General features: G+C 46.5%; 1 protein-coding gene across 1 annotated transcript in view; it reads right to left on the reverse strand.

Annotated features, from left to right (window-relative positions):
* ITFG1 (integrin alpha FG-GAP repeat containing 1) overlaps positions 1–24,414 on the reverse strand; it is a 270,576-nt gene that overhangs the window by 67,374 nt on the left and 178,788 nt on the right. Inside the window, exon 14 of the mRNA XM_088458986.1 lies at positions 14,802–14,880. Coding sequence (XP_088315112.1) covers positions 14,802–14,880 — 79 coding nt within the window. The remainder of the gene's footprint in view (positions 1–14,801; positions 14,881–24,414) is intronic.

The following is a 24,414-nucleotide window of genomic DNA, read 5'->3' on the forward strand; positions in this document are numbered from 1 at the left end:
CGCAGAGAAGCCGCCATGACCGCCATCACCTTGGTGAAAACACGTGGTGCTGTTGCCAGGCCAAAAGGTAACGCCCGAAACTGGAAGTGGTCGCTGCTGATTGCGAACCTGAGGAACTGTTGATGGCGCCAAAGAATAGGGACATGCAGGTAAGCGTCCTGTATGTCCAATGACACCAAGTAGTCCCCAGGTTCCAGCGCCAGAATGATGGACCGTAGGGTCTCCATCCGAAACTTCGGGACCCGCAAAGACTTGTTGAGTGCTTTGAGGTTGAGAATCGGACGATATGACCCATTGGGTTTCTGTACCAAAAATAGATTTGAATAGAAACCCTGGCCCCTCTGGGAGAATGGAACCGCCACTATAACTCCAGCCTGGAGCATAGTGTGCAATAACTTCCGCAGCTCCGTAGCCTTGTTCCGGTCTGATGGGAGACCCGTGGTGAAGAAGCGAGCCGGGGGTCTGTGCCGGAAGGAGAGGGCGTATCCGTGAGAAACCACCTCCAGAACCCAAGTGTCTGTCGTAGTGGTCGACCAACACTGGGCGAACTGTAGCAGGCGGCCTCCCACCCTGGGATCCCCCAAAGGGAGGCCCGGACCGTCAGGCCGCAGGCTTGTCATCTGGCTTGGGGGCCGGACGTCTGGTACTCCATGCCTGCTTCCGGGGCTTGACCGATTTCTTAGGGCCAGCCTGTCGAGGAAACGACTGTGGTTTGGGCCTGCCCTGGGCCCTAGATGACCGAAAGGACGATGGTCCCGAACCAGAAGGAGCAGCGGCCGACGGGAGACAGGCAGATTTGGCTGCCGCCAGCGTGGCCACAATCTTATCCAGATCCGGACCGAAGAGAACTTCTCCGGTAAACGGCAACGCTTCCAGACCTTTCTTGGAATCTGCGTCCGCCTTCCAGGATCGCAGCCACAAGGTGCGACGAGCAGCTACCGCTGCTGAAGAAATTCTAGACACCAGAGTACTAATGTCTAGAGCCGCCTCGTTGATGTAGGTGGCCGAATCACGGAGATTGCCAATCAACTCCGCCTGATCGGCCGGACAGTCGGATTCAAAAGAAGCCTCTAATGAATCCGCCCAGCGCTCCATCGCTCTGGCAACCCAGCAAATGGCCATAGCCGGCCGTGCTGCCCCCCCTGCAAGGGAATAAGCGGACTTCAGGCAGATTTCTACCTTGCGGTCCGTAGCATCCTTAAGGGAGGACATGGATGGCATCGGCAATGTGGCACTACGGACAAGACGGGTCACGTGAGAATCCACCTGTGGAGGGGATTCCCACTTCGCAAAATAATTATCCGCGAACGGATAAGCCACCGCCAGGCGTCTCTGCGGCTGGTATCTTTTGCCAGGTTGTTTCCACGCCTCCTCTAAATGGTCCACCAACTGACCCGAAAGAGGAAAGACTGTGGCATCGCCCTTCACATCTTTGAAAAAGGCATACTTAGATTTAGCCGCTGGGGGAACTTCGTCCTCAATCACCAAGGCTGTGCGGACCGCCCGAATAAGTCCAGGAATATATACTTTGGACTTAGCATCAGCGTCCTTAGTATGGAGAGGTTCCTGATCGTAAGGATCTAGAATCTCCCCATCATCAGACGTCCCTTCGTCATCCTCATAAGGAGCGGACAGAGACGCCACCGGCCTTTTATGAGACCGCATCACAGACTCCCCTTGCAACACATCCGACAAGTGCTGTACAGAACTCGTCAGGGAGTTAACCCACGCTGGCTCCTGAGAACCCGGGAGCGGGGAAATAGGGAGACTGTGGGGTACCACCAATTGTCGTGGGAACCCCTGCATGGGTGACGACACCACAGACTGCTGGGACAAACCCATCGGAGTAAACGCGGGCTGCGGAGCTAACTGGCCCACTAAAGCTGTTAACGCCTGAGCGAAACAAGCCCAGGGCGGCTCCTGTACCGGTGCTGTAACCGTAATAGGCCGCGCCATGGACAAACACTGCCGGCAAAGGCCCTCCGCGCTACCCTCCCCCTCCGCTAACGGTACTTTGCACGTGGTACACTGTAGCCGGAGGGGAAAATCACTTTCAGACATGATGGCACCACGTATGTGACCTCTCTCACCAATTAAGTATTAAATAGGCGAGAGACCACCCTGCAGCACCGCACCGCAAGGGCTTTAGCAGAAAGAACAGGGACAGTAATAAAGCTGACAGTTTAGATGAAGAAAAGATTACAGGCAGCAGCGCTAGCACAGTCACATACAATGCAGAGAAATAACAATTCCTGCACTAACAGCGCTGATCACTCAACTACACAGACACAGGGCCTGGTAGGACACAGCGCTGCATACACAGACCTGACCACAGCGGAGGAGAGGTATGCGGGGGGACCCAGACCACGATGCTTCCGTCCAGCGCTTCCAGCAGCGTTCACCATGCGTTCTGGAGAAGATGGCCGCCGAGGAGCAGAGAGGAGGCTGGCCTGGGGGAGGAGCGCTGCCACAGGACCAGTCGGCAGCATGCAGAGAGGGCTGTGTGCAGCGGGGGAGGCGCCGGCTGTGAGACAGGGAAGGCGCGCTCCCCTGGCATGCATTTAACCCCTGGGACGCCGCAGCGCTACCGCTCTGCTGCGGTCCGCTGTCCCAGGGGGTAGTGGAAGCGCAGGTTGGTCGCCTGGCTCCACGCTGCAGCCAGTCCCCAGGGAGCCCCCTGCCTGGGGACTTAGGACCATGTGATCAGCGGGGACCCACCGCGGGACCCCGCTGCTTACCTCTGTCCCCCTTGAATCCGGCCATGGTCCGGAGCATCTGGGGTCACCGCTAGCTGTGACCCCAGACGCCCACCAGCATCCCCGGATCAGTACCGGCGTTCTGGTACCGGCGGGGTGTAGGGAAGACAGCATGGACGTCAGGACTGACTGTCCATGCTGTACATCCAGTTGTGCAGCCACAGCTGCATGAAGAATAAGCTTCAGGGGCTCTTCTAGCCCCCACTCCAACAGGTGCACCCGACTCCGGCCGGGCACCAAACTAAACTGAGGTGCCTTGGCCCGGGGGCGGGGTATAGGAGGGGGACCTAGTGCATCCTGGGAGGCTGAAAGCTTAACTCTTTGGTGCCCTGCGACTGACGTCACACCTATACCCCAAGGTATCCTGTGGATACCCTATGGACCCTGAAGTAGAAAAGGAGAATGAAATGCATTAATAACGAAGGCAGGAAGGCTGGTAAATGCTAGTTAAGGAATTAACCTTATCTAAAGGTGAACATTGCCTATTAAAGTGCCTGTAAAGGAAGGCGATATTACCGGTGTGTACAAGCATTGGCAGCAGTGACATATGTTCCTTTGGTATTCGGCAGAGACAATAGCTTTCACTGACTCACCTACCGAGCTATTGCTGGAAGGGGATCAAACCACACGGCGGAGTCGCCAGTCACTATAGAAGCGCTGGATGAGTGTGTCCCTATTCTTTGTGAAGCTCAGAGATGTGAACACATTTTGCAGCTAATGGCTTGGCCTAGAAAGCATTACCAAGTACTATACTAGATCCAGATCAATACTATTAATTCATCCTGTTCCTACGGCTGGTTACACTGACCGACTGCTGGGGGCTCAGGCTTTAAACTGTTTGAAATGATTGCGTGCGGAGACATTTATTTCATTCTATAGGTTGCTGGCTCCTATACATGCCCCCGTTTGGTAGCTGGGCAGATGATAATAATGTCAGACTTTCCTTGTGTTGGGAGCACAAAGAACTTGTCATTCGTATAACCGCGCTCTTCCTAGCATGCGACAGAAGCCAGCCAAGCAGGAAATTTCACAATTCCGTAGATACGTATACCAATGTCCTACATACCTGTGGTGGTTTCAAATTATTGACTGTGTCAAGTCAATGCTGGTTCATTTAGTACCATTCAAAATGAATACAGTAGAAGCAGCCATTTATGGGTTACACCAATATATATTCAGCTTGCTCCTCTTGCCTCAGCGATGTCACTCCTGGTGTGGCATGGAGCGGTTGGGTGGTGTTCCTAGCAGGGCATGGAGTAGATGGGTGGTGTGAAGGCGTTCCTAGGGAATGGGATTGTAATCCCGACTGCAGCTGGCCGATGGGAGGAAATGCCGACAGCGGAGGTAAGTACAGATAACACCCCCTCTCCCCCCCCTATCCCTTCTTTAGGGGTGCCTAAGCCTAACCTCCCCCCTAGTGCCTAATCCTAACCTCCCCCGGTGGTGCCTAACCCTAAACCCCCTTCCCCTAGCCTAACCCTCCCCGGGGGGTGCCTAACCCTAAGTTCCCCTAGGGTGCCCTAAACCTAACCCTCTCCCCCACCGAGGCTAAGAGAACAGGCACGGCTAAGAACCTCGTTCGGGCCCGCGTCGTTCTGCATTCCGGTGTTGGGATTATGACAGGCGTCGGTATCTTGACGCCTGTCATAAATCCCTAGCCGGTATTCCGGCGTCGGGATTGTGACCGGCGGCCTTGCGACCGCCAGTCACATAACTTAGCAAGGCATGGAATCATTAGGTGGTGTGAAGGTGCTCCTAGCGAGACATGGAGTAGTTGGTTTGTGTGAAGGTGCTCCTAGTGAGGCAAGGAGTAGTTGGGTGGTGTGAAGGTGCTCCTAGTGAGGCACGGAGTAGTTGGGTGGTGTGAAGGTGCTCCTATTGATGCATGATCTAGTTGGGTGGTGTGAAGGTGCTCCTAGTGAGATATGGAGTAGTTGGTTTGTGTGAAGGTGCTCCTTGTACGGCATGGAGTAGTTGGGTGGTGTTACGACGCTCCTTTTGAGGCATGGAGTAGTTAGGTGGTGTGAAGGTGCTCCTAGTGAGGTATGGAGTAGTTGTATGGTGTTATGGAAGAGCTCATAGTAAGGCATGGAGTAGTTGGGTGGTGTGAAGGTGCTCTTAGTGAGGTATGGAGTAGTTGCATGGTGTTATGCAGGTGCTCCGAGTGAGGTATGGAGTAGTTGGCTGGTGTGAAGGTGCTCCTAGTGAGGCAAGGAGTAGTTGCATGGTGTTATGGAGGTGCTCCTAGTGAGACATGAAGCAGTTGGGTGGTATAAAGGTGCTCCTAGTGAGGCATGGAGTAATTAAGGTGGTGTGAAGGTGCTCCTAGTGAGGTATGGAGAAGTTGCATGGTGTTATGGAGGTGCTCCTAGTAAGGCATGGAGTAGTTGGCCGGTTTGAAGGTGCTCCTAGTGAGGCAAGGAGTAGTTGGCTGGTGTTATGGAGGTGCTCCTAGTGAGGCATGGAGTAGTTGGGTGGTGTGAAGGTGCTCCTGGTGAGGCATGGAGTAGTTGGGTGGTGTAAAGGCACTCCTAGTGAGGCATGGAGTAGTTGGGTGGTGTGAAGGTGCTCCTAGTGAGGTATGGTGTAGTTGCATGGTGTTATGGAGGTGCTCCTAGTAAGGCATGGAGTAGTTGGCCGGTGTGAAGGTGCTCCTATCATATTGCACTTGCGACCTTATAACCGGAGAGAGAAAACAGGAGGGGTGCTATATAGGCAGATGAATGGAACGAAATACCAGAAATCCGATTCGTGTAGCAAATAATAAATGTACATTACAAACAGAATTATCTAGAAAAAATGTTTCATGTTTCAAATGCATTAACGTGTTTGTATTGGGGGATATAAAGTTCAGTGTCACATTAATTTCTGCGCTATGGCTGATGTGATGAAAAACTAGATCCCTATGTTCTAGGCAAAGTTTTATTCACGCCGGGGAACAAAACACTTTTACATGAAGCAGTGACAGGGATTGCGGGATATCCATTATTCATTAAACGGTGTTCCCCCTCAAAAGCCCAGGGGGAAGGAAATGAGTGGCAGAGGGAGGAGGCGAGCATTAGTCTTGTGTCTGCTGCTCCTCCTCTGACAGGCTAGAAGTGTGGCACTGGGAAGTGACATCACAGCACATGAAGGAAAGAAGTCAGGGCATGAAGCAGGAAGCACACAGGGCATGCTCATGTTTATTTAAATAATTAAACACACCCCCTTTTTTTCAATGCCAGACTAGTAGAGGGACATAAATTCATCAATCTTCAAAAATATAGACTTCATCTTCAGATGGTGTTTGCTCCCACACCCCGGCTCCTTCCCAGCGTCCCAGGTTGTAAAGAGGGATCCTTCCGGATCCCTCTGCCGCTCTCCGGCACCTATTGCCGCACTCTGGGGCTTTGTGGTCCTGCGTGAAGCCCAGTTCACTAGCACTGGCGAGTCATAGTAAGGGCCGTATTCAATTAGCCGCGAAAAGTGAAGAGAAAAGTTTTCACCGATGTGCCCGTTTTCAACTTATCTCCGAATTCAATTCCAGGAGCTTTCACCTAAGCGGAAAAAAACTAGGCGAATTGGAGGTGCAAAATCAAAATTTTGGGGTGCATTTGTGGGGATTTGGTGCAGAACCCTTTGGACACCCCCCCCCCCCTAATGACTAATCAGTCCAAAAAACGTAAAACATTTTTTGAGAAGATCCCAAAAACATGTCATTTTTGGGCCGAAAAATTGAGAAAAAAAAAAAAAAAAAAAAAGTGTTGGAAAATGGGTAAAAAGTGGGGGGCCTGGTACTTTGGGGGGCTATATGGACAGGTGTTTTTGGGAATGCACGTGGCTGCAGCAGGTGTTTTTAATATTTTTTTAAGCTTTAGAGACATCAAAATATGCTAGTAACCATTTACATGTACCCCAAATTTGACCTCAAAAGAAACAGCTTCCTATCATTTTCCAGCACTTCTGCATATAAGAGCCAATTCTGACACTAAGAACACAAAACACTTCTATATTAGGGCTATTAGGGCACTTCTATATTAGGGCTATTAGGACACTTCTATATTGATTACTAATGTTAGTGCAGCTTTTCCTGGGGTACAGACTGATTTCCCCAAAATTTCAGGGACGTGTCGCTTTCTGCCGATTTCGCCTGTTTGCCTTTTCGCATCTTTTGTAATTGAATATGGAAATAAGCGGGAGCGCGCATGGAAAAAGAATCGACTAAAAGCATGCAAAGGTGGCGAAAACAACGCCGTTGCAGGTAATGAAGGACGGAATGAGGGATCGTTCCGTCGTTCATTACCTAGCTATAATGTGTACTGAGGTACGATAAATTGGCCCGACATACCGTACCGTGAACATCGCTCAGTGTGTACCTGGCTTTAGGGAAAGATCCAATTAATTGTGGGAAGTGTTGTGCGCTCTATTCTCCTGGGTAAAGTGCCCAGAGCTATTCAATCAGAAACCAGCGTTTAACCCGCGAGCGGCCCCGAGCCAGCAGATAACACTTATTTCTGTAGGTGTGTACCAGACATATTCCATGTCAGAACTGGGCATGTTACTGCATCATGAGAGCATCTGGGAGACATATGCGCAAACTACTCCACACACGGTATAAAGCGCTTACTATGTAATCCCACTGCCGCTGGAAGCATGGCTTTCTCCTCAGTCCCTTTGAGATATCACTGATCTTCCCATGCTTATGAATGCAATGACTGCAGGGCACCCATTGCTGGGAAAACTGCTACAAACCCTTTTTAAAAGAAAATAAAAAAAATAAAAAAAAATAAAAAAGAAGAAAAAAAGAAGTAAAACAGAAAAAAAAAGAAGAAAAAGAAAAAGAAAAAAAGAAGTAAAACAGAAAAAAAAAGAAAAAAAAGAAAAAGAAGAAAAAAAGAAGTAAAACAGAAAAAAAAGAAAAAGTAGAAAAAAAGAAGTATAACAGAAAAAAAAAAGAAAAAAGAACTGCGGTTTTTAATAGCAACCCGATGAGTCTGCATTGTATCTGTCCAACTGGGACTTAAGCTGGGAAACTGTGAAGTCTTTTGCTCGGGCTGTAACTGCGAGGCGGATCTGTCAATCTGCATCTGTCTTCATCCCTTTAAACAGAGCGCAGATAGAGTCTTGGAGAGCCCAGGAAGATTAAGGCATGGGCAAAGGGATTAGATGAAATTATACAGCACTCGTTGCCTTTAACTCTTCCCATCCCCCTGGGTCTTGTGGAGAGAGATGCTGGAGGTGGGTAGGAAAATGATACCCTGAGCTGCCAGCACTTCTAACAGCCCTCTGCCAATCTCAAATAAAATCTCTCTCTAGTGCAGCCGAGTAAAAACGAAAAAAGAAGAGGGGCGGGGAGAAAAAGTTACGGTTTCTTAACAAGAACTGGATAGAAAAACACTCTTGTTTTTTTTTTTTCTTCTATAATCTCATTTACTTTGACCTACATTATCAAATAGAGTAAGAATGTCTTATATACATCCTGTAGCCTTGGAATCGAGGTTAAGATGTCAATATTTCAATAGTTTTGCTGTTTTATTCCCTTACTGTAGCCCATGGCTGTACAACCTGACCCTCCAAAATTGGATAAACCTGACACCTAGGCTAGGAGACATTGCACACCTACCCGACAGTCCTGATTTTTGCCAGCCACAGGGGGCGTTGTTTTCCTCATCTGGGATCGTAATAGAGCGTACTTCAGGCCTAGACTTGGCGGATGGGGGCATAGCCAGAACGGTCCTGATTTTTATACCGGAATGTTGGGAAGTAGGACATTATCCATCCCGTGAAGCTTTACATTGTACTTTAAGCAGTCAGGCCCCTTGTAACCTCTCTCCAGTAATTATTTCTATATACAGTAGTGCTAATGATCAGTTTCATCTGCAGATAAATGCACAAGAGACTTTACCCAAAAAGGACGCAGATGAGCAATATTAAGGTTAAAAGTTCAAAGTTTTGCAATATAGAAATAATAATATAAAAAAACCATGGATGAATGGGTGCAGATCAATGCTCTAGAGTAAGCCGATGAGGTGTGTGGAGCCCAGCGGTGCTGAGTAAACCAATCCACTGCAAATTATACTTCGGTAAAGATTTCTAAGCAAGGAACGCTTTCTGCTGTCCTCGGCATAAGGCGTTTATCATCTTTCCTAAATTATGAAAATGTGTCCGATAAATCAATAGCGCTGAGTAACATTCGGGGACATGCAGAGAGAGATGCTTTGTGTGGACGCGCGCAATAAATGGCATCGGTTATCGCGCCACCCACTGTCACCTGTCAATGGCTGCCAGACTATGATTACAGAGCTTTCTATCATTTGTTGCTTTATAAGGGGAGATGTTTGGATCAAAAGGGGGGGAAAATGTAACATTTTATTGATAACCGTTTAGTCCCCGAGCGTTGACTCGAAGCCAACCATTAGATCACATTAACACAGTACGAGGATTGCAGCACCTAAAGTGAAATGAGACCGGATCTTACATCCCAGACACTATGTGAAGACTCCGTTCAACGGTTTAAAAATGTAATTGTTAGCAAAATGTATCACTTCCAACAAGAGAGCAGCATTAAGAAAAAAAAAAAAAGGAACGGATAAATGTAGCAACATCTTATCCACATGTAAGTAACCTTGTGCGATTCCGCGGAGAAACATAAATAGCTTAAACACACCCATGATTGGATGCTAACATATCAAAGCATGCAAAGACAATGAATTAGTTGAACTAAAGATATAATAGTATCTATCCCATCCCCTTGGTGAAAGCAAGATGTGTTCAATACAGCATGAGCTGAAAGGTGTTAGGGTCACATTGTTGTATTCTGAATTCTGGGCCTGATTCAGACCTGGTCGAAAGTGCTGAGCGCTCGCAACCGGGTCGATGGTGGCCCAGAGCGCATGTGCACGACGGAGCCGGCTCCGTCGTGCGCATGCGCGAGACCCGGATAGTGACGGGCAAACCGTCGCTCCGGGTCTCGTACCAAAGGGGGCGTGCTGTCGATGTTGAGTGGCAGCACGTCCCCTTTGGTGGGCAGGCTGGGGGGGTGGCTGCCCAAACGGAGGCGTTCCCATGTGAACGCCTACTGTTTGGCGCCGGCCCCACTGACATCACAAGTGATGTCAGTGGAGAGATTCCAGCTCTGTTACAGCCGAAATCTCTCTGGGGCTTGCGGCAACGAGACCCTACCACAAGGGTCTCGTCGCAAGCCCAATGGTCGCGATGGTCTTGACCATCGCGACCATCTTTCTGGCCGCTCGCTATAGCTGTGGGTGGTCACCCACAGCTATGCGTGCGGCCAGGAGGCAGTTCTTAAAAAAAAAAAAAAAAAAAAAAAAGACCGGCCCTGATTCAGAGCGAGCGCTCTGTCAGATCGTCCGGCTCTGAATCAGGGCCTCTGTAAGAGAGCTGAGCACTGAGGACTAAAGCATCAAATATCCTATTGGCTGGTTTGCAGTATCCAAAATAATGGAAAATCTCTGTTGGAAGTTAAAACCAGGTATAAAAATTAGTTACTCTATTTTATCTATCTATGCAGATGTTGCAATATTTTGGAAGTATGGCCCTGATTCAGAGCCGGACGCTCTGACCAGAGCGCTCGCTCTGAATCAGGGCCCACCTCCATAATTATAGAGCGTCCTCCTGGACGCTCGTATAGCTGTGGGTCACCACCCACAGCCTATACGAGCGTGCAGGTTGATGGTCGCAATGGTCTTGACCATCGCGACCATCGCCACTGCGAGCCAGAGCCTGCGGTTGAGTTTCTCAACCGCAAGGCCTGGAGCGATTTTGGCTCTATCCAAAATCACTCCCACTGACATCACTAGTGATGTCAGTGGGGCCGGCTTCTGACGGTAGGCGTTCCCTTGGGAACGCCCCCGTCTGGGAGGCACGCCCCCGGCATGCCCACCAAAGGGGGCGTGCTGTCAATCAACATCGACAGCACGCCCCCTTTGATCAGACACAACGAGCGAAGGAAAGTCCTTCGCTCGTTGCGTCTCGCGCATGCGCACCATCGACCCACTTGCGAGCGGACAGCCGCTCGCGAGTGGGTCTGAATCAGGCCCTATCTTCCCATGATACTTACCAGTTTACCCAGGGTGCAGTGGTGGGGGGCTTTGTCCTGCCCAGAGACATGTGTCCCACAGTGGGAGATTTGCTAATATTGTTCGCAGCAATTAACGGGTGTTCGGAGGGGAGATGGCTGAGGGCAGTATAGAACTTCACAAGCACTAGACCCCATCCCCCAGGGGTACAGATCTAGCTAATAGTCATACCGGTACGCCAGTCACATGACTCTGTGAGAAAGACATCAGATTGGTGACACGGACTGATTCCTATAACTAGTGACGCTACCCAGCAGGTTTTACTTGCTCATCCCAAAGTCATATCAGTGGGTTAATGCTAGTGTGCGAGGTGCGTAAGTGTGGGAGGAGTGTGCGAGGCGCATGAGAGAGAGAGAGTGAGGGTGCGGGCGAGGTGAGCGTGTAAACGAGTGGGCGGGTGAGGTAAGCATAGAAGTGGGCGATGTGTGAGTGGTCCGCATAAATGTGCGAGGTGCACTTGTGAGTGAGTGTGAGAGTGTGTGGAAAAGAAGGTAAAGGCGACTGATTGAACGTTCTCCGTAAAGTGCTGACTGGCAGGTTGGCACAATATGTACAAAGGTCTGATTAGAATAAAAGGTTAATAACTGCTCGGTATGGAATGTTCCTGCTAGATAAGAAATATCTGACATCTTGTGTGGCTTGAAGATTATTTTCTCAACACTCATTTCCACTTGAGATTATGCTGCTTCATTTAAACACAATCCCCTTAATTAACTTTAAATGTAGTGTGACTGAAGTAAACCTGCTGAGAGCTTCTATTTAATAGTAAAACAATGTCACGAATGATGGGGTTATCCATTTCAGAAATGGCGTGCGCACGAAGCGATGGAGCCATTCAGTCAGCGCTGGTCCTGAGGCGGAATTCGGATGCTGCTTGCTCACCTCCCCATGCGTTCCCCCTGTAACCCCCCCCTGCATTCAGGCACGGGGGCAGTGACTGATGTCTATACACTAGAAGGTACTGGCAATACCAGGGTGAGGCCGCAACGCCTCCTGCCTCCCCTCTTAGCAGTCAGATATCTGCAGGAGTCCCCTGGTCTTGTAAACATTTCACCTGGATCTTGTATGGTAACATTTACAGACCTATTCTAGAATCCTCCCACATAGGGCCGTATTCAATTAGAAGTGAAAAGCCGGTTTCCGCGTCTAAGTATGGCCGATTGCGGCTTTTCGCTAGGTCGGAATTTATCTCCGTATTCAATTCCAGACGCTTTTCGCTTACGCGGAAAGTCAATGCAATGTAATAGCAGGAGAAAAGAATTGCTACATTTTTATTTTGGGGTTCAAATGTGGGGAAAACACTCAGAATCCTTGGGACAGCCCCCCAAAGGACAACGGTGTCAAAAAATCCCGGAGAAAAACTTAACACCCCAAAAAAGTACTTTGAATTTGGGAGCGAAAAAAAGCAGAAAGTGGGGAGGCAAGCATAACAACTAGCGAAATAGACTTCTTGGGGGTCTGCAAGGATGGGTCAGGTGTTTTTAAGGTTGCAGGTGCGTTTTTCACGTTTTTTTTAAAACATCGCTTTAGAGACTTTAAAATATGCTAGCCCCCATTTTCAAGTACCCAAAATTTGCCAGGACTACTGCTTTTCACCAAAGAATACTGCTTAATGCCATTCTTCACCACTTGTGCAAAGACGCTAATTAGAAGCTATTGAAATAAGTACCCCAAAAAGTTTTATTAGGGCTATTCGGACACCTCTACATTGATCCCCAATGTTAGTGCACCTTTTTGGGGGGTTCAGGCTGGTTTCCCCCAATTCTGACAGCACTTTCCGCCTGTTCTGCATTCGCCACCTGCTGTTTTCGCCTGTTTTGGAATTGAATACGGCGAATATCGGGGACGCGCACCATACGTTTCCGCAGCCAGAAGACGCGATGCGGGCGAAAAGTCCGGCAGGCGAAACTTTTCAGCGGCTGCGAATCGAATTGAATACCGCCCATTGTGCGAGATGCAGAATATGGCGAGAAAGACGCTCGAGCTATTGTACGTTCTACACATCCCGCTCACACATACAGAGGTGTCCACGTGCATCTGGCCACCTTGCACATTAAACAGTCCTTTGACTCGGTAGCGCAGAGTCTATTCGTTCTACTTTTTCCCTTACAGTGCGTCTTATTTGCAAAGCCATGCGGATTGGACGCACAAGCTGCTTCTGCTGATTATAATGATATGCGGCATGCCTATATTCTGTGGGCGACTGCGTGTGACATGCTACGTTACAGCCGCTGGGACTGTAACGTAGCATTTCACGAGCGGTCGAACCCGCAGCTGTAGATAGAATATAGGCATGCGACAAATCATTTTAATCAGCAGAAGCTGCTTGCGCGTCGCTTAGTGAATAAGATGCAGTGTAAAGGGAGAAAGTTGCACGGCGCTCGCACGTTTTGTGTAACGCACGGAGGATAGATGTATGTGGGCACATTTGTATATAATCACAGCTATTAGGGATACAGAGAGTGAACCGTTGAGATATTAAAGGGAAAGTATAACCCAACAACAAATAGGTCACTCTGTATTCTTGTACAGTAACATATAGGCATTGTGTATGGTACTGACAGAGGGCCTGATTCAGAGCCGCTCACTCGCACTGTGCGTTCGCAAGCGGCCCGATGTTCTGCGTACGCTTCATTCTGCGTGTGCGCGAACTACACACTGCGATGGCAACCCTCTCGCTCGCCCAGCAAAGGCAGCCCAGGGTAATGAGTGACAGGAGAGGCCGTTTGTGGGTGGTAACAGGGGCAGGACACTAATAACGGGGTTGGAGGTGCGAACGCAGGTGTGCCTGAGTGTTTCAACGCCGTGTCAGAGGCGTGCATAATTAACAGGCAGCGTCATAGTACACGTCACTTGCCATTTTTTTTTACACTGATTACCTCGCAATGCTTGCGGTAGGGTAAAGCTACCTCAAGCACTGCGTTCACATCCGATGGTGCTCGATGTACCAATGTTTTAATACACTTCCTGGAGATGACGTGTGCTGGTAGGCGGCTCTGCCTGTGCGATTGGGCGTACGCATACACAAAGTGGCCGCTGGCTAAGATATGGTGGGCGTTCTTATGCCTTTGCGAGTGATCGCTTCCCGTGGCGTCACTGACAAATTTGCATGCGCATCCAGCGAGCGTACGCAGATAGCGAATGGGTCTGAATCAGGACCAGAGTACGATACCCCAGCATCTGCGGTGATACATGCGGCAATATTGCTTGTTCTGTAGCAGTAAAATGCATTATTATACATAGATTACAACTAAACACAGACAATCATGGGCAGTACCACATAGTATGGCAGAATGCGTGACCGCTTCATCAAGCAACAGAAAATCCTGCACACACTGGAGTACTTTCCTTAGGAAAAAAAAAAAAAAAATCTCTCCAAAACAAATTATAATTTAAATGTATTTCATTTTTCTAGCACACTATGGGCCTGATTCAGAGTTGGGAATAGAGAGAGAATTAGCACTTAACTGTCTACCTGGACAAACCATGTTGCAATGCAAGGGGTGTAAATACATTATTTTTTTTTTTGCATGTAGGGTAAATACTGGCTGCTTTTACATGTAGCCCACAAATACTGCACAGCTTTATTATTACTCTACATTTTACATGCCAGTTTGGAAACACTCCTCCCAAATCTAAATCTCTCTGCACATTTAAATCTGCCCCCCCCCCCCCCCTTGCAGTGCAGCATGGTGTCACCAAGATGATCAGTTGAGAGAGATCTCTCTCTCTATTCCCAACTCTGAATCAGCCCTATGTACAAAACACAGCATATGTCACACAATAAACTGGACAATGTGCTTAGATTCGTAAATCTGCATCAACAGATCAGCGATGTGCTAGTGTGGGACCAGACGTAATACACGGCCCCTGGTTATACAGACCCCACCAATGCAATAAGTAATGGAAACACAAAGTGTAGACTGCCGCTACTGCACAAAGCACACACGCAAGAGTCACGTCCTACCTGACGCGTTTTTCAAATAGCCATTTGCATCCACTGTTGTGTACATCACGTACGGGCCCGGCTGGTTAACACCGAACGGCTGAAATAAAAAAAAGAGGTCATGATAAATGCACAACACCATGTAGCACACACCCGTATACACGTTGTACTTGCAGGATAATTTCAGCTCTATCAATCATCATTATATGTTTTCAAGTTTTACTTCCACATTACGCTATATTATATACTATAGTAGCTGTTGCCCACGACTTTGCCCACAATGAAATAGTTTCTGCCAACATTTTTTTTTTATTTGAGGTTTATTGCTTTGCCCTGTCACAGGAGTGGCCCACGTGACCAGCAGCGATATACAGACAGGTGGCAGCAGCGCCTTCACCCACCACTCACACCAACGTCACTGTGTGCCCTGTGCACAGACTGCTATGTAGCCTATCCTATTCATGTGACCGTGGGCACAAAGCACCTCTCCCCCCACCCCTTACCGGCCGAGCATGGTACCACACCTATCTCACCAATGTCACTGTGTGCCCTGTGCACAGACTGCTATGTAACCTCTCCTATTCATGTGACCACGGCCCAAAGCACCTCTCCCCCCACCCCTTACCAGCCGCACACATGGTGCCACACCTATCTCACCAATGTCACTGTGTGCCCTGTGCACAGACTGCTATGTAACCTCTCCTATTCATGTGACCGCAGGCCCAAAGCATCTCTCCCCCCACCCCTTACCAGCCGTGCACATGGTACCACACCTATCTCACCATTGTCACTGTGTGCCCTGTGCACAGACTGCTATGTAGCCTATCCTATTCATGTGACCGCGGGCACAAAGCCCCTCTCCCCCCACCCCTTACCAGTAGCACACATGGTGCCACACCTATCTCACCAATGTCACTGTGTGCCCTGTGTACAGACTGCTATGTAGCCTATCCTATTCATGTGACCGCGGGCCCAAAGCACATCTCCCCCCACCCCTTACCAGCCACACACATGGTGCCACACCTATCTCACCAATGTCACTGTGTGCCCTGTGCACAGACTATGTAGCCTATCCTATTCATGTGACCGCAGGCCCAAAGCATCTCTCCCCCCACCCCTTACCGTCAGTGCACATTGTACCACACCTATCTCACCAATGTCACTGTGTGCCCTGTGCACAGACTGCTATGTAGCCTATCCTATTCATGTGACCGCAGGCCCAAAGCATCTCTCCCCCCACCCCTTACCGGCCACGCGCATTGGTGCCAAACCTCTTTCTTGCACTAATGATGTCAATAAATGTTGTTTTTGTTATTGTTCAGCTGTATACCTACAGATTGACATGAAACAAAGAGCAGGTTATGTCTAGGACTTTCCTCTACAAAAAAAAAAAAAAATTCTTTGCCATTTTCAATTATACCCACTGATGTTGCATGAAGGCAGCCATTTTGTGGGAAGAACTCATTTTCGAGGAAAATGTACCCATCAATTTGATCTGGTATAGAGACTGTAGTCAAGGCAGACATTTTGTGAGCTGAACCAACGAACATCCACCTCAGAAAAGCTGCAGGAGTATCAGTGGGTCCTAGTGTGGTGCCCGTCGTCATTCCTATGAATACCGTTGCACTGCACAAAATGGCAGCTTCCAGTGTGGGCATGTGATGGGAAATTTAAGATGAGAAGATTTACACAAACAGAAAGGAGCTTCTCTAATAATATTTTCATGTACTTTTCCAGCCCAAGCATACTGACCTTGGCACTAGGTAGGAAATATAAGCAACATAGCAAGAAAATAAGTAAACTATTTAAAAAAAAAAAAAAATTCTATTTAAGGTGTTTTTGACTAGAGTTTGGAAATGGGTAGGGGGTAAAAACAATTGTGGGCAACACGGTAACACAGTGATTAGCACTGCTGCCTCACAGCACTGAGGTCAGGGGTTTGATTCCTACCAAAGTCATGTGTGGAGTTTGCATGTTCTCCTTGTGTTTGCGTATGTTTCCACCAAATACTCCGGTTTCCTTCCACAAAAGAACGACGTAACGCCAGGTTAATCGGCTTCTGGCAAAATGTGTGCATGTCAATGTGGTAGAAAATACTATGCCTCGGATAGAGATAAATTTCACAGAGATAAAGTACCAACTAATCAGCTCCTGTCATTTTTCAAACACAGCCTGCAAAGTGACAGTTAAGAGCTGATTGGCTGGTACTGTATCTCTATCTGAGGAATAGTACATAGACCCCACAGATTTGAAACAATCGTCACACATCCACTTATTAACCAACTAGAATGTAGACTCGATGATCTGTCGTCTGTCCAGCTTCCTGTGCACATTTCCAATGAATGACTAAAACGACGTAGGTGCCGTAATAAGGGGATGTAGCACCTGAAAACATTATTCCCCCCCCGACATGCGTAAGGATTTCAGTGGCCACCGGAAGCATAAAAATAAACAACAGACTTAGGGCCAGATGTACTAAGGTCTGGGAAGTGATAAACTGGAGAGTGATAAACTAGCAGCCACTCAGCTCCCAACTGTCATTTTTCAAACATGACAGTTGGGAGCTGAGTGGCTGCTGGTTTATCACTCTCCACTTTATCACTTCCCAGAGCTTAGTACATCTCCCCCATATTCCCTCACATCATACAAAGCGGTTGATGTAATGACAAGGTATACTCATGGCGGTTATATCCATGGGCGTGGGTACGTTGTGTGAGAAGTGGAAGAAAGCCCACCGGGATGCCAGCAGGAGAGCCGATTTGACAGAGATGAACTGACATTGGAGGTCAGGACACCGGTAGCGAGCTGAATAGGACTATTCTGTATAGTCGTCAAAGAAGCTGCACTCAATGGTGCAGAAAATAGGCCCATTTCTCTCCATCCAGCAATGCAAATGTATAGGGAAGTGATGGAGAGGAGGGAGAGACTGATTGATGTGAACAAACACTGCCTGAAACAACTCCAGCGAGCCTGTCTTTCCATCTGACTGCTCTGCACAGTGGCGAAGTTTTAATGCGGTCTCCTGTTTGGCAGCATAATACACACTGTAATCAGCCGTTTGTCATTAAAGGAGCAGCCACAAAACAACTTGACCTTTGCAGACTGAAGGACGCTGTCTCTCTGATCTTTTCATATGATGTTGCAGCTCCAGACGTTCATTACTGCACATTGGTAGGACAGTGTACCGTGTATTCAGGTTTATGCATAAAACTACATAAAGTGACATTGCCACCAACCTTAATGATAGCAATCTGCTGCTGTATTGTAGCTCATACGTATATAGACATATACATACCTATACGTATGCACTAATGACACAGAACAAAGAGAATGGAAAGGATTCAAACCTTTGCAGCCATTAATGTGACCACAGTTATTACATCCACACACTCTCCGCCACAGCCCACCATTATTCCCTCCTGCCTGCAAGATGTACTGCTGTACACCAATTCCTACACCATCCAACATCTACATTACCTACTATCCTCACCCACTTATACTGTACACCTCACATCTGTTACATCATTACACATCTTCCTACACCATCCAACATCTACATTACCTACTATCCTCATCCACTTATACTGTACACCTCACATCTGTTACATCATTACACATCTTCCTACATCATCCAACATCTACATTACCTACTATCCTCACCCACTTATACTGTACATCTCACATCTGTTACATCATTACACACCTTCCTGCATCATCCAACATCTACATTACCTCCTATCCTCACCCACTTATACTGTACACCTCACATGTTACATCATTACACATCTTCCTACACCATCCAACATCTACATTACCTACTATCCTCGTCCACTTATACTGTTCACCTCACATCTGTTACATCATTACACACCATCCAGCATCTACATTACCTACTATCCTCATCCACCTATACTGTACACCTCACATCTGTTACATCATTACACATCTTCCTACATCATCCAACATCTACATTACTTACTATCCTCACCCACTTATACTGTACACCTCACATCTGTTACATCATTACACACCTTCCAACATCTACATTACCTCCTATCCTCATCCACTTATACTGTACATCTCACATCTGTTACATCATTACACACCTTCCTGCATCATCCAACATCTACATTACCTCCTATCCTCACCCACTATACTGTACACCTCACATGTTACATCATTACACATCTTCCTACACCATCCAACATCTACATTACCTACTATCCTCGTCCACTTATACTGTACACCTCACATCTGTTACATCATTACACACCTTCCTACATCATCCAACATCTACATTACCTACTATCCCCATCCACTTATACTGTACACCTCACATCTGTTACATCATTACACATCTTCCTACATCATCCAACATCTACATTACCTCCTATCCTCACCCACTTATACTGTACACCTCACATGTTACATCATTACACATCTTCCTACACCATCCAACATCTACATTACCTACTATCCTCATCCACTTATACTGTACACATCACATCTGTTACATCATTACAAACCATCCAACATCTACATTACCTACTATCCTCACCCACTTATACTGTACACCTCACATCTGTTACACCATTACACACCATCCAGCATCTACATTACCTACTATCATCATCCACCTATACTGTACACCTCACATCTATTACATCATTACACATCTTCCTACATCATCCAACATCTACATTACCTACTATCCTCACACACTTATACTGTACACCTCACATCTGTTACATCATTACACACCTTCCTACACCATCCAACATCTACATTACCTCCTATCCTCATCCACTTATACTGTACATCTCACATCTGTTACATCATTACACACCTTCCTACATCATCCAACATCTACATTACCTCCTATCCTCACCCACTTATACTGTACACCTCACATGTTACATCATTACACATCTTCCTACAACATCTACATTACCTACTATCCTCATCCACTTATACTGTACACCTCACATCTGTTACATCATTACACATCATCCAACATCTACATTATCTCCTATCCTCACCCACTTATACTGTACACCTCACACGTTACATCATTGCTCATCTTCCTACACCATCCAACATCTACATTACCTACTATCCTCATCCACTTATACTGTACACCTCACATCTGTTACATCATTACACACCATCCAACATCTACATTACCTCCTATCCTCATCCACCTATACTGTACACCTCACATCTGTTACATCATTACACATCTTCCTACATAATCCAACATCTACATTACCTACTATCCTCACCCACTTCTACTGTACACCTCACATCTGTTACATCATTACACACCTTCCTACACCTACATTACCTCCTATCCTCATCCACTTATACTGTACATCTCACATCTGTTACATCATTACACACCATCCAGCATCTACATTACCTACTATCCTCATCCACCTATACTGTACACCTCACATCTGTTACATCATTACACATCTTCCTACATCATCCAACATCTACATTACCTACTATCCTCACCCACTTATACTGTACATCTCACATCTGTTACATCATTACACACCTTCCTGCATCATCCAACATCTACATTACCTCCTATCCTCACCCACTTATACTGTACACCTCACATCTGTTACATCATTACACATCTTCCTACATGATCCAACATCTACATTACCTACTATCCTCACCCACTTATACTGTACACCTCACATGTTACATCATTACACATCTTCCTACACCATCCAACATCTACATTACCTACTATCCTCATCCACTTATACTGTACACCTCACATCTGTTACATCATTACACACCTTCCTACATCATCCAACATCTACATTACCTACTATCCCCATCCACTTATACTGTACACCTCACATCTGTTACATCATTACACACCATCCAACATCTACATTACCTACTATCCTCATCCACTTATACTGTACACCTCACGTTACATCATTACACACCTTCCTACATCATCCAACATCTACATTACCTATTATCCTCATCCACTTTTACTGTACATCTCACATCTGTTACATCATTACACATCTTCCTACATCATCCAACATCTACATTACCTACTATCCTCACCCACTTATACTGTACACCTCACACGTTACATCATTACACATCTTCCTACACCATCCAACATCTACATTACCTACTATCCTCATCCACTTATACTGTACACCTCACGTTACATCATTACAAACCTTCCTTCACCATCCAACATCTACATTACCTCCTATCCTCACCCACCTATACTGTACACTTCACGTTACATCATTACACACCTTCCTACATCATCCAACATCTACATTACCTATTATCCTCATCCACTTATACTGTACACCTCACATCTGTTACATCATTACACACCTTCCTACACCTACATTACCTCCTATCCTCATCCACTTATACTGTACATCTCACATCTGTTACATCATTACACACCATCCAGCATCTACATTACCTACTATCCTCATCCACCTATACTGTACACCTCTCATCTGTTACATCATTACACATCTTCCTACATCATCCAACATCTACATTACCTCCAATCCTCACCCACTTATACTGTACATCTCACATCTGTTACATCATTACACACCTTCCTACATCATCCAACATCTACATTACCTACTATCCTCATTTACTTATACTGTACACCTCACATCTGTTACATAATTACACATCTTCCTACATCATCCAACATCTACATTACCTCCTATCCTCATCCACTTATACTGTACACCTCATATCTGTTAATACATATGTTACACCGCCGGCCGCAAGGATCAAATCCCGGCAGCGCCAGCCCGACGTGGAAGGAAATCCCAATCGTGCGAAAGGTAAGTTTTATCTAACCCCTAACCCTAACCCTCCTTTAGGGTGCCTAACCCTAACCTCCCCCCCCTGTGCCTAACCCTAATCCCCCCTTTAAGTGCCTAAACCCAACCCTCCCTTTCCCCGCCATCTAAACCTAAGTCCCCCTGGAACCCTAAACCTAACCCTACCCCCCCGCGTGGCTGTCAGTGCTCGGCATCCCTTCGATCGTAGGTTAAAGAAACCTCGCCGGGATTCTGTAGTGGAGATGCCGGCAGTCGGCATAGCGACCGTCGGCATCATAAATGCATACCCCTATCCTCATCCACTTATACTGTACACCTCACATCATTACACACCTTCCTACATCTACTTTACCTACTTTCCTCATCCACTTATACTGTACACCTCACATTATTACACACATTCCTACATCTACATTACCTACTATCCTCAATCACTTATACTATACACCTCACATCTGTTACATCATTACACACCTTCCTACATCATCCAATATCTACATTACCTACTCTCCTCATCCACTTATACTGTACATCTCACATCATTACATACCTTCCTACATCATCCAACATCTACATTACCTACTATCCTCATCCACTTATACTGTACACCTCACATCTGTTACATCATTACACACCTTCCTACATCATCCAATATCTACAGTACCTCCTATCCTCATCCACTTATACTGTACACCTCACATCTGTTACATCATTACACACCTTCCTACATCATCCAATATCTACAGTACCTACTATCCTCACCCACTTATACTGTACACCTCACATCTGTTACATCATTACACACCTTCCTACATCATCCAATATCTACAGTACCTCCTATCCTCATCCACTTATACTGTACACCTCACATCTGTTACATCATTACACACCATCCAACATCTACATTACCTCCTATCCTCACCCACTTATACTGTACACCTCACATCTGTTACATCATTACACACCTTCCTACATCATCCAACATCTACATTACCTACTATCCTCATCCACTTATACTGTACACCTCACATCTGTTACATGATTACACATCATCCTACACCATCCAACATCTATATTACCTACTCTCCTCATCCACTTATACTGTACATCTCACATCATTACATACCTTCCTACATCATCCAACATCTACATTACCTACTATCCTCATCCACTTATACTGTACACCTCACATCTGTTACATCATTACACACCTTCCTACATCATCCAATATCTACATTACCTACTATCCTCACCCACTTATACTGTACACCTCACATCTGTTACATCATTACACACCTTCCTACATCATCCAACATCTATATTACCTCCTATCCTCACCCACTTATACTGTACACCTCACATGTTACATCATTACACATCTTCCTACACCATCCAACATCTACATTACCTCCTATCCTCATCCACTTATACTGTACACCTCACATCATTACTCATCATCCAACATCTACATTATCTCCTATCCTCACCCACCTATACTGTACACCTCACACGTTACATCATTACACATCTTCCTACACCATCCAACATCTACATTACCTCCTATCCTCATCCACTTATACTGTACACCTCACATCATTACACATCATCCAACATCTACATTATCTCCTATCCTCACCCACTTATACTGTACACCTCACATCTGTTACATCATTACACACCTTCCTACATCATCCAACATCTGCATTACCTAATATACTCAAAATGTGTCAATATTTCACTATCTGTATTATTCTTCCTAAATTCTAAGTTTGCAATTGCTAAATAAAAGGGGAGCTCTATTTTTTTTTATTATTTTTTTTGCAAAGTGCATTTCTTAAAGGTCAAGTTAATGAACGCAGGTTATGAGGTCAATCTTCCTATTCACTTCTGGACCATTTAACATGTCAGGGAAAATATTTGTGGTACAGAAAACCCCCAGCATTTGAGGAGATGGCGAAGAAGGAACAGAGACTTCAAAGGAAAACAGCCGAGGCTTCAAGCGCAGCAAGGATTTCGAGACCCACGCTGTCAAGAAAATCAATCGCTCGGCAGCTTTTCAAACTAGACCTCGGCGACATCAGTTATAAAAAAAAGATTTCTTCAAAAAGGTCCGTGGCGGCTTTGTGAACAACGGGCACATAATAGTGTATGCAGGGGAGGAGAGAGTTCAGCGTGACTGTTGAACTCACATTGCTGTTTATACTTTCTTTATATGTCATTTACCAGACCCTAAATCAATACTACTCTCCTTAAAACATTGCTCCTGCCAGGATAACACTGCCTCTTTTATTCCCCCGACGCAAAGTAAACGTAGCTAGATAGAGAGTAGTATTGTTGTTTAACTTTGGCTTTTAAGACATCGCCACGGTTACTGCAATCCCAAAAGTAGCATCTGGCTATATACAAAACTATTGTTTGGAACCGATGTGGGACAATGGATCCCTACTCTAAAATGTAAGGATTTGCCTTCCGCAGCTGAGGGTTTTCTAACTCCCTGTGCTGAGGCCATTTTCTGCCGTTTGCGCTCATCACATTCCAACATCAGCAGTGCCCACACAAGCCTACGTCTTGTTTATTTCTCAGAATACCAGGCGGCAGGCGGTTTTACTTGGGTGAGGGAGGGGAGCTTCTCGCTAAAGGAAGCGTCCAAATTCTTAACAGATAACACAATAATGATACACTTGTTGCAGAGCCTAATATACTGAGGGACAGCTCTATATATATCGAAACGGATCCCTATATGCAAGCTGTGTCCACGCTGACCTATTCTCAAA

This window comes from Taudactylus pleione, unplaced genomic scaffold, assembly GCF_031769625.1.
Source record: "Taudactylus pleione unplaced genomic scaffold, aTauple2 ptg000885l, whole genome shotgun sequence".
In the NCBI taxonomy this organism is placed as follows: Eukaryota; Metazoa; Chordata; class Amphibia; order Anura; family Myobatrachidae; genus Taudactylus; species Taudactylus pleione.